Source organism: Gavialis gangeticus, unplaced genomic scaffold, assembly GCF_001723915.1.
Source record: "Gavialis gangeticus isolate Ggan-Ray unplaced genomic scaffold, GavGan_comp1, whole genome shotgun sequence".
Classification (NCBI taxonomy): domain Eukaryota; kingdom Metazoa; phylum Chordata; order Crocodylia; family Gavialidae; genus Gavialis; species Gavialis gangeticus.
Window position 1 is genome coordinate 10,240,488 of NW_017729032.1, and position 12,054 is coordinate 10,252,541.

The following is a 12,054-nucleotide window of genomic DNA, read 5'->3' on the forward strand; positions in this document are numbered from 1 at the left end:
CACATAAAATACATGTATATTTGTTATCCTGCCCTTTCCCCTGTTTTAAATATAATATATATTTTATATTATATTATATAAATAGAAATATTTAAATATAAATATATACTTAACATAATATATATAAAATAGGCAAATGGAAAGGGATAGATTCCACATCCATCAAGGTGCTGGTCGTACAGCTGGACTCATATCAATGGGTAACCATGAGGAACCCCAGGGCTAGGTGTTAGATCCCTCTGCTTGGAACAAGTTTCAGGAGCAAGACCACTTTGTATAAGACTACTTTGACATTTAGGGCTCGTGTTTCCAAAGGGTTTATGTCTATATTAGCTTTTCAAAGTGCAATCTCTGTTTACAAGACGTGCCTCCACAACATGAACTTCCAGTTCAAATAAGAGTACTTCCACCTTGCTTTCTTTATTGTGTGGAGGCACAGGCATGCCTGTACAAATAGAAACTGGATAAGAGCTGTTGCATTTGTGCAAATTTGGCCCTTGTGGCATAAGCTGGGGGTTTTTTTTAAGGGTCATTAGGAAATGAAACGGCTGACCCTTCCCTGATGAAATAAACTGCCCAACATTAACCAGACACTCCAAATTTCTATAGATCTGCCCTAATTCAGGTTTAGTTTAATTTCCCAGTTAATGAGGCTCATGCTTGTTAGCATGCGGAATGCCATTGATCTTTTGTAGCTTCATTGTGGAAATAAAGCGAGAAATTTGACTTTCAAGCCATTTGCTCTAATAATTGTTTTAAGTTAAAAAAAGAGCAGTGAGGAGAGGAACAGAAGAAAACGAAACAAGCAATGCAAAGTAAAGAGACTCCAACCAAAGCAATCACTTACGGTAGCTACTTTCGCTATCGCTGGCATTAGAAGAAACATGTTCTGCAAGAACAGTACAGCAAATTAAAGAATGTGACCAAGCACCACAAAGCAGCTGGAACTGAAAAGAACTGCTACATTCATGCAGAGGAAGGTGTGCAGAGTGGAGGTAAAATCAGTGCAGTGACCCTATCTGAGAATCTCAGATAACTCAGACCATCCAAATGAAAGGTTTATCTCTTGGTCTATTGATGAAAGGGGCTATGAACCTACGGCTAGTAATACCCACACTCACAATCAATGATAGGAGTCATCTAAAAGACCAGCCGCACCCCAGTCCTGCCCCCCCATCAAAATACGCTGCAGTCCATTCACACTTCTCTAGACTTCTAGGCTAATTATGTAAAACCTGGTTGTCTGGACAGATTATTTTTAATTATGAATAATGTGTATCATTACTATCTAGCAACTGGTCTCATTGCATCGAGAACTCTCTTTCCAACCTTAGTGCTAGGCATTAATCATTGAGTAAGGTATGGCAGATACAGTTTGCCAATAAATATAAAGGTAGTTTTGCTAAATGCTTTAGTATTATTTATTTACAGTCCTCATAAAAAAATAATTGTGGGGACAAAATGAAAAACAGCCTGTTGAAATGTTCTTTTCAGACACCACCTGCAGTTGCTCAGAATAGTGTCTCCCCATATTTGGGCCAGGAGTGGGGGATCTTTGCAAAAGGTATAAGAAACTTCATAATATATTCCATAGAGAGCTCAACAGAAACTACTGCCTGCCTGGAAGAAAGGAAAGGAAACGTTCTCTGGATTAGTTGGGTGTGGGACTGATTTTGGTGGTTTCTGAAAGGAAAGGCAGCTCTGGATAGCTTTTACTGGAACCCCAAAAGAACCACGCACCAGCTCATGATGGACTGGTGCTTTGGCTGTGGACAGCAGGGATTCCTGAAGACATGGTGAGCCCCACCACTGGTAACTAGCTAATATACCTCTCATGGCTGGGGGACTACTCAGATGGTTACTCCATCAGGAGGAGGCCAGTTCCTAGGGGATGTTGCGAGAGGAATTAGAATAGCAGTCTCCAGGAGCTTTGTCCTAAAGTTTATAAGTTGTTTCTAAGTTATCATGGCTCACATGCTGAGCAGCTCCAGTTTCTGTGTTTGATTTCAGCTGGCAGCTGAGATCAAACTTAGGTCCCTGGTTTCTTTGAAGTTGTGTAACAAGGAACTGAGAAGCCACTTTTGAAAATTAGGGCCATAGTGTCTATAGAGGGGCATGTGCTGCTCCCTACATTATGACTTGTATTGGTCAATGAATGAGTTTGTGAGCTTCATCTACTTTTTCAAGAAGACGGCATTGTCATGAGGGATGTGAGGCCACTTTGTATTAGCCAATGAATGTCCTATATTCTATCTGAGTGACTGATAGGTGGAAAGGAAAGGTACTGGATTAGGTTAGTAGGAACTAGATATGAGAGATAGTTCGTATAAATAGCAGGCTGTTAAATAAACAACTGAGAAGTGAATAAGCTACCTCCTAATAAACAAATCAGGAAATCTGGTGGAGCCACTAGTTGGAAAAACACATTTATAAGCTCCAGCCCAGGACATCACAGCTGTTAGCAAGGGGATGAAACTCATGGAAGCAAGAACAGAATTGACATTAATGATCCAGGGCTTCTCCCTTAAGGGCTTGCCAGGGGATAATGCCACAGCAGTGCCTCTCTGTGCCTTCTTCCCTGATCATCATAACCTTCCCTAAATACACAAAGAAAACTGTGCACGGGATGTGTATAGCAAAGTTCATAGGGCTGAAGAAATGCCTAGGATTTGACACGTATTATAAGTAATCCTGGAAAATGTTGGTCCACAGGCTTAGCAAAAGGCTTATTTTCAGAGAATCAGCATTTTGAGCAAGATTTACCCAATGCTATTCCTTCAAAACACCCTCAGAAGAAATTAACAAAGGGTGCATCAAATTGACATTTTATAGGGAATCATCAAGGCTTTTATTAAATAATAGCCTGCTATATGTATTTATTTAGTATCAGGGAAATTGGGATGGGGCTGGAAGGGTCTGGAATGGTGCTGATAATTGAAAGCTAAAATCAGTATTAAAAGCTAAGAAACTAGAGACTATATACAGTACTGCAACACCAGTTTTCCTTAGTAAATATAGCGTAGGACAGAGTTATCTGTCCTACTCAATATTTAAAATGGTAGTGTTGGAGTGATGCTATAACCATACCGGTCCAGGAATTATGAGAGGCAAGGATTTTTTTGGGCAAGCCCTTTTATTGGACCAACTGCATGGCTGGGATAAAGTTAGACAAGCTTTCAAATGCCAGGCATTTTTCATCAGATCTGAGGTCTTCATCAGGTCTTCATCTTAGACCTGATGCAGAATGCCTTGCATTTGAAAGCTTGTCTTACTTTATCCCAACCATGCAGTTGGTCTAATAAAATTGCTTGCCCCCAAAAATCCTTGCCTCTTAAAATGATAATTCTGAAATACTTGTCTTTCTTGGGCCACAGTTGTTTCAATGGGTTTATCTAATCAGATGAATTCTGCTTCATTTTATACAGTGAGAAGTATTTACAGTAATTTTGAGGATACTTTGCTCAAACTATTCAGTCGTGGCACAGTCCAAAGGCTGATGACAATGACCTTTGTTGCACATCAGCCAGAAAATTAGCACTGTGCTTCCACTCTACAAGAGATAAAGCTTTCATTTTTCAAAGGCAAAGTCAACCACTGTATGACTGAAAGTCTCTCTCAAAAAACAAAACACACAGGAATTGAGTAACCTCATAGGCTTGTGTGTATGAGTGCATTCCTGTAATCAAAAGCACATACAGAACAGTAGGTGATGCAGTGGCAACATTCATATATATTTTGCTTCAATTAATTGGTGCCTAAGAAAAAGAATAAGCAGTGAAAGAAGAAAACAGCCAATACACATATAAATGGTAATTTGTTGGAATTAGTCAGAGCTGGATACAGCATATAATGTATCAAAGTATATGGAAGTCGTTGCAAATAGTTCCTTCTGTACAATTTGCTTGGTCTGACTATACAGGAAACAAATGATTTGTGAACAGTCATCTGACAAAAAGGCTGCACGTTCTTTGAGATCAGCTCCTGAAGCAGAATCACTGCATACCAGAAAAAGAAACCATTTAAGTTTACATGACAAAGAATAGGTTGCTAATGGTGAAATGACTCTGAAATAAGTCATGGAGAAGTCATGTCTTCTCATCTGCAAGTGGTTTCTTCCATTAACAACCAAGTACTAATCTAAAATTCAGCAAAGTAACAAACACTCCCATGCAAAAAATCTGAAAATGCAGATGCAACAGCATAAAATAATTGTCTACTGATCTTCTCAGGATGGAACCAAGCTAAAATGTTTAACTTTCCCATTAAATCAATAGGGATTATTGCTGAAAGGTACATTCTTGGCAGCGGTACATGTTCTAGGTAGGGTACTGGCTACAGAACTGCCATGATGGTAAGAATAACATACTGTCAGAAACAAAAGGTGTTATTGAAACAGAAGTAAAAATATCTGTTTGATATGCTGTATGTTATTTAAGATCCATGCATAACAAAACAATTGAAACATAGTTTTTGGAGCATTCACAGCTGGGTAACAAATAAAACTCTATCTTGTGCATGCTAGGAGTGAAAGGTCCTCAGAGAAGGAACAAAAGCCAAAACAAAACAAAACAAAGAGAAGTTACAGTGACCATTCCTGGGAACTTACTCAGAGTCTTTGTTCCATAACCGTCGTCACCTAATCCGGGGATGTCCTGCACGGAAGTCCCCAGAGAGAGCAATGAGAAAGGAAGAACAGCCGCAGAAGAGGAAGGAAGAAGTCAGTGGAGTTTAAATGGATACTACCATGACGGACCATGCAGATTGAGCAATCTGGATCCTTGCTTTCTCTGGTTTGAAACAATGTCAAGTCCAAATTCCAAAGTAATATTGCCAATGAAAAAGACAGTGACCATTAGGTGGCCTTTGCCGCTATGGTTAAAGGAGCAAGAAGCCAAACAAAAGAAAATAAAAAACCCCGCAAACAAAAACTGCAAACAAAAGCAAAAACAAAACTCCAAACAATAACAAACCCATGGTAAAAACCCCGTAGCGGATCCAACTGGCAGGGGAAGAGTTTTGAACAGAAAGAAATGAAATTCTCCCTGCATATACATTAAATAATTTGGGACTTCCAGAATATAAAATTAAGGTCAGCAGTGAGTGATCATTCTACTCAGAGGACTACATTTCCTAGGTTTTCTTAAGTTTTGCAGTTTACAGTAAGGAACTAACCGTATTGAAAATAGAAAGCACCACTGAGTGAGGTTTTTAGCTTATGGCTAAAACATCCAACAAAAGTGATCAGTGGTAATTAATGTGGAGATTGCAGCCACCTATACAAATTCCTGAAGGCTACAAATACTACAAAAAGAGTACCTGGGTTGCTTTTTTAAAAAAACCCCCAAAATTAATTCTATATAATCATTTAATACCAATTGATTTTAAGCTAATATAGGCCAGTTCTGGATTGGAACAGTTTAAGATACAATTATATTTTAAGCACCATCAAAAACAAAAGAAAACCGAACAAAAAAAAGCAAACAAACAAAGAAACAAGAAAGAAAAAGCCCAGCAAAATTTCAGAAGGGGAAGGCATTTATACATTCAGCCAAAAGCCAAAGGCACTGCTTTATTCTTATTCTGAAAAGAACGGTTCAAGGGAAGGAAGCACCAGCTGGATCCAAAGTGCAGTCATGCATTGGTCACAGTAGTAATACCTCGCCTGCCTGCCTTTGCTAGTTGTTTGCCTAGACGTGTGGGGTGCTGGTGTCATGCGTGTCACCCATTTTTGTGCTGCACGTGACATGGTCTCCAAGAGGTTACTTACGTTCTGGATCACTTGTTTCCTGCTCACTCTGCTCCTTGCTCTTGTAGAATGGGAATTTTCGTGAAAAGATGAAGTTCTTTTTACGCTTGTCATTGAATGACTGTGAAGGAGAAAAGGCATGGGGCAAAAACAGGGACGTCTAATTGTTGTCACACTCATGCTGACAAAACAACTAGTTTGTAAAAGTGGAGAGAACTGTAGTGACTCAAAATTGGTCCAAACCAAGTCACAAAGACTCACAAATGATTTTCACCAGGCACTGCAGCTTAAACGGCAAAACACCTTGCAGACTGGATCCATTTCATTACCGGGCTCAAAACACAGTCTTTAGCTCCAGGTTTTGGAACTCCCAAGCGTGGGCTCATTCAGATAAGGGGTTTTGGTTGTGTTCATTGTAACAATTATAACAGGATTTGGATCCAGATCTGGTTGTGGATTCTGATCCCACTCCCTTTAGTTTGGTGGTATTTGAATCCAGGGTTTTGGTTCAGCCCTTTATAGGGCATGTGATTGTCTAAGCGCTGAGCATCTGCCACTCAAACTGAGGTCCGTGGGACTTGTGGGGGTCTCAGGATGCCTCACGATCAGACAATGAGAACTTAATCAGAGTAAACAGTGCTCATAATTCATTCAGTGGCTAAAAGAAGCCATTGAATGGGTCTCGTGTTTCATTTCCAGTAGATGCATAGATTCGACTCTGTGCCAATTACAATGTACACTTTTTTGGCAGCTGTTTCAGCTTTCAAAATCAGTCTTATTTTCCTCCTTAATTTTGTAATTTATGAGGTATAATTCAATGACTTGTTCAAGCAAGTTAAAGGAAATGACTTTCATTTCAGCATGAGCTTCTACTCATTCATTAGTCTCCTGTGCACAGGCCTCCAGCTTTGTGTCATTTAGATATTGAATTCCACTGCTGTACAATACTTTATAACAAATTCAGAGGCATTGCCTGCCATCATTTAGCAAATGGAATGTAAAACAAATAGGCATTTTTTGTTAGAAGAGATATTATGTTTAAACCGAGCTGCGAGCATTCATGGCGTTACATTAAATGGTAGCAGAATATGGCCAGGAGGCATAAGAAGCCAATTACTTTTCATCACAATTAGGTAAATAATCCAATGTCACTGGAACTGTCTCTGTGAATACATTGACCAAGATTTGGTCCTAATTATACAATGGAACAAGTTTAGGGTCTGACAATGGAATTTATTTGGTTAAATTCTGAAAAGACGATGTGCCAAAAGAAGGTGTTCTGGAACAGAATACAGTTTTGAAGGGTGAAGTTTTAACTACTTAAAAATCCTCTTCAAAATTAGTTGTTCACTTGTGTCACAAAAGTTTCATGCCACTTTTACATTTCAAGCATATTTAACTTTAGTAACTGAAAACAAAAGAAAAAAATACACACGAAAGAAAAAATGGGCCATGAATGTCTCCAAGTATGCACACATTCAACTGGAAATTAATGCCTGTGTCATGCATGGGTAATACAGGGAGCATGCAAATTCAAAACAACACAAATTTGAAATAGAGCCAGAGATTAAAAATATGGACATGAAGGACTGAAGTTGTTTGTAGGTGAAAACAGGGTCAAGCATGCAAATCATATCACTTAAATGACCTCCAGATGATAATGGAACTTAAAATGTGTTTTCTGCAATCATTTCTTTTATCTTTTCAAAGCAAGGCATGTAACATGTTAACATTTCCTGGATCATGAAAATGTTGCCTGTTATGATTATTCTGACATAATAATACTAAAGGCATCACGCTTTTAAAGGAAAAAATATATACGAAATAACACCTAAAAAAGCAAAGTGGTCTAAAACGACAAGTATTTCATTACCAAATGTCTTTTCAGATTGGAATTAAAAGGAATGTTATTAAATTGATATATAAATAAGCTGTGGTTCATTTGAGGCGTCATGACAATACACCATTATGGTTCACATTTATAAATTATATTTTCTTTGAAAATAATTTTCTTAGCAACCTAGAGCAAAAACTTCAAAACATACATTTCAACCAGAAGCATATTTGTCTTGAAGGCTTTTCCACCATCTGACATAGTTCTAATTACTCATATATTATACCATTATAAGCCTTGCTTCTGTGGCAATTTGAGGATTTTTTTTTGCTTGCTATTGTTTTGTTTCAATTCAGAAAAGCAAAATCCATTTAATTAGTAATCAGAGAGAACAATATATTAACAGCTTTACTATTTATAAGTCATAGTCCTTAGAAAATGCACTCCTAAATAAAGCTGCCTCTTGATCTATTATTTTATTTATCCATGTATAAAAAAATTCTTATCCAATAGTCTATAGCTATAGTCATGGAAATCATCACACAGGGCACCGTAATGTAGTAATGTGAACTGGAACTAAAATGATAAACATTCATACAAACTTTGTAAAGGCCTAAGCTGGATCTGATCCTGCCAACTTGACTCAGATGAACAAGCATTGCTCAGCACTGCGAATGCTCGAGCCGCTTAGGCAGATAAAAGGGAGGGAGGGATATGATCCTAGTCTCCCACTGAATAAATACAGCAATAAATGGGATCCAAATCAGGATCCTTGTTCCTCCCCCATGGAATTTAACATCTAGAGGCTCGGTCCTACAAACACTTAAGCAAGCAGTCCTCATAGGTTACAGGAATGGCTGTTGGTCAGATGAGACTGGACATGAAAAAAGAAAGATAACACCAGATGCAGGGGAGACAAGCTAAAACTTGAAGCTCTATAAAATATTCTGGACCTGATCCTCATTTCTGCTTGGGCCTCTGTGAGCTGTTAAGGCATCACAGACAGACCACAGAATAAGTGAGAGTCAGGTGTTTGCTGTTTCTCATCCTGGTGCCCAAGTTGCAAATTCTGTCTTCAAGGGCCAAGAGTGGGACTGATATTGCTGGCCTTACTCAGGCAAAATTCCGAAAGTCAATGGAAGAATGCCTTAAAAAGGACTGATGTATAAGACCCAGGATTTCTCCTGAGAAAAGCTTAAGAAGTAACCCTAACATTCATTCAAGACATTTTGGGATCTGCTTTTAATACAGACACGTATCTCCTTTTGAACAATGGATATTCTTTTTGCCTCGGTCTACAGGGGCCACCACTAACCCATTAGAAACTACAGAATGAAAAATGCCAAATTATTTTCCTATCTGGCAGGTTTGTTATCAGACATCTGTGATACCCAGAGCATATCAGATTTTGAATTCTTATATTGTACCCTTAATGCAATATAGCTGTAGCATATGAAGCTAGATGACAAAACACTGCTTTCACAGAAAGTGAAATATGGTGTTTTCAGTTTTCCTGATTTAACATTCCTAGAACAAAAGTAATTAGGCCTAATCCTTGCTCTCTGCCTCCCAGAAAAGATGCACCTATAAGAAACACACTCTCGACTCTCCCTTCAATAAAAACCCCTTTGGTTTCCAGTTGTATTTAGCTGCTTTGGGTTTAATACCTTCCAGGTTGTGACAGACATTCAAATAATCGTGTCTAGCTTATACTCTGGTTTGGTTTTTTTATCCTAAAAAATTTCCCTCATTTTAATGTAAAATTACATTTTTATGATCAGTGAATCTTTCTGTAAGTGAAGCTGCACTACAAATAATTGGCAAATAAAGTATGAAAAGCATACATTTTAAGTAGTATTTTGACATATCTGTGCAAAAGGTAAACAGAAGAACTTTTTAGTAGAGGGAAACATCACACTCATCCCATTATTACTCTGGTGGCTGTACTCCAAGACTGATCACTGTGTTTTAGTAAAAAACATCTCCACTTAGCAAATAAATCACTCAGTCTCAAGCTTCTTTCTCATATGGTCTCTGTATCTTATTTTCATGATATTATTAGAGCCACAGGGGGTGCATCTACATGTTCATTAAAAGCCATAATTACGGCACATTAAGTTTAGTACCTGTAATCACAGATACTAACTTTATGTGTCACAATCAGTGCTACTGCGCATTAGTGCAGGCACACGCTTTTTAAGTGACACTAATGGACAGTAGATTAATTCTACTAATTCTATTAATTCTACTGTGCATTAGTGCATTAGCATGGTTTTTCACGCCATGCTAATGTGCACTAGAATTAATCTACTGTGCCGTTAGCGTCTCGTGTAGATACACCGAGGATCATAAGAAAGTCGGGCTGGAAAGGATCTCCTAAGGTCACCTAATCCAGGTCGGGGGGAAGGAGGGGTGCTTCAATGGTGTTGTTTTACCCCACCTTGTTTGATTTTTTCCTCTGCCCAAACTTTAAAACTAATGCCAAGGAGGTACAGTAGCATTTTTCTACAGGCAGAGCTGAGAGAGTTAATTGACTTCATGGCTCATTATCATTTCCATAATTCCTGCTAATCTCTCTCCACTCCACAAATGTTAATGACTCTCCACCCTTTATCATGGTCTTGATGTTTCACTCTTCAAACTTTCCTTTGTTCTGCAATTTTGCTCCGATGGCCATTCCTGATAATCTTTCTCTTCTATTTTACAGCCCTTCAGAGTGTTTTTAGCTCTAGCTGAAAACCTTTATTCAGGTATGGTAATATTAACCCAAGTTTAGAAAGGCCAGACAGTGAAGTAATGGAGGTACTGTCAAAACACTCAGGAAGCTCTGCTTTGTTTTATGAATCTGAATAGAGACGTACGTTTCACTATAATGACTACAGGACTAATGAAGCAGTATCTTTTAACTATTTTGACTATTTTTTGCCTAGTTTGTTGTGTTTTTTTAACATTATATATCATTTTAGCAAATCAGTGCACATTCCAATACTAATAGCTTTGATATTAAACTGAATAATGTAGTGCTAGCCCCCTGGCATATTAGTAAATCTTCTAGGTTCTCTTTAACCGGAGAAAAAATATATGTTGTGTTATATGTAATGATGTGCCATGCCATCTGCACTCCCTTTTTAAAATCCTAGATCTGCCCATGATTGGAGCACATAATACCAGGTTTCCCCATGACGTAATAACTCTACCTTGCCCATAAGAATTACTAAAAGTGCTTTATGAACACTAAGAGTGTGTCTACACTGGTGAAGGACCCTGCCAGCAAGTGCCAAAGTGGATGTAATGTAGCGGCTTTCATATGGTGCTCAGCTCATGGCAATAACCTCTGTCACCTGTACATACATACTGCCAATCTGTCATGCCCTCAGTGCCTCACTATGGGGGCTAAATTTCATCTTGTGGAGTGGCATTGACTGCTTCACTGTGACACACCCTAGCACAGTCCTTTTATACAGAGTCTTAGGGGTGGGTGATGTGGGTGACTCCTCAGGGCGCTGTGGTCAGGGGGTGCCCCCACAGACAAACACAGCAATGCTTTCCCCCTGCTCTGCCCTGTCCCAGCCCATCTCCACCCCCTCCTCCAGCTGCTGCTCAGGAGGAGCTGAGTCAGGCAGTGCGGGCAGCTCTGCCTCCCTGCCAGACTATGCCTTGTGCCCCTGCCTGCCTGCCTCTGCCTGCAGCACTGCTGACTCTGCAGGGCTGCGGGCAGCACTGGAGGGGGTGCTGCTGGGGAAGCGACAAAATACAAGTTCACCCTGAGCACCATTTTCCCTAAGGCGGGCTCTGCTTTTTTTTATTACAGACATGTCCTAAGGCTAAAGAAAACCATCTAAAGAGAGTGTCTAGAGCAGTTGTCTGGCCATAAGAGACTCAAATTCAACTTGTTCTCCATGATCCAATAGGAACTCTGTGCATCAGTTCCCAAATGAGAAGTGGGGATAATAGCACTTCCCTACCTCACAGAGGCATTGGGAGGGTAAATGCATTGAAGATATTCAGACATTGTAGTGATGAGAAATACACTAGGTAGAAGTCATGGGAACTGGTTAAATTGCAATCCCCATAGTATTTTCCTTGAGACACATATTGTGTCCTTCAATCTGACCACACGGCCCGAGGCTGACTGGAGCTGTAGGTGCATCCAAACTTCTTGAAATCTTTCATTTCAATAAAGAGAGAGGGACACTCTTACTTTATTCGCTACTACTTAAAAGCCTCTCAGTTATTGTCAAGATCAACTGCAATGGAAAAGCCCAGGCTGTTGCTATTCCTTATTGGATTCTGCACCAGGATCTGTCTTGATAAGATAGACTGAACTTTGGGTTAGCACAGGTTCAGGTCAAGATAAGTGGGCCTGTCTAGATTTCCTGTGAACCTACAGAGAGCTTTGGACCTTGGGAACACAATAAAGACATATAAAAAGAATAAGCCAACCCCCCCCCCCCAATTTCTCAGCTTCATCAGG

At 39.4% G+C, this 12,054-nt stretch overlaps 1 protein-coding gene across 4 annotated transcripts in view; it reads right to left on the bottom strand.

Annotated features, from left to right (window-relative positions):
* The window catches only part of DLG2 (discs large MAGUK scaffold protein 2), a 2,095,445-nt gene that overhangs the window by 33,896 nt on the left and 2,049,495 nt on the right, over positions 1-12,054 (bottom strand). For 3 of the 4 annotated variants that reach the window (XM_019524158.1, XM_019524160.1, XM_019524159.1), the window contains one exon: positions 5,768-5,867. In XM_019524158.1, coding sequence (XP_019379703.1) covers positions 5,768-5,867 — 100 coding nt within the window. Of the gene's footprint in view, positions 1-847; positions 890-5,767; positions 5,868-12,054 lie in introns of all 4 variants that reach the window. The other variant, XM_019524161.1, reaches the window with a different exon arrangement.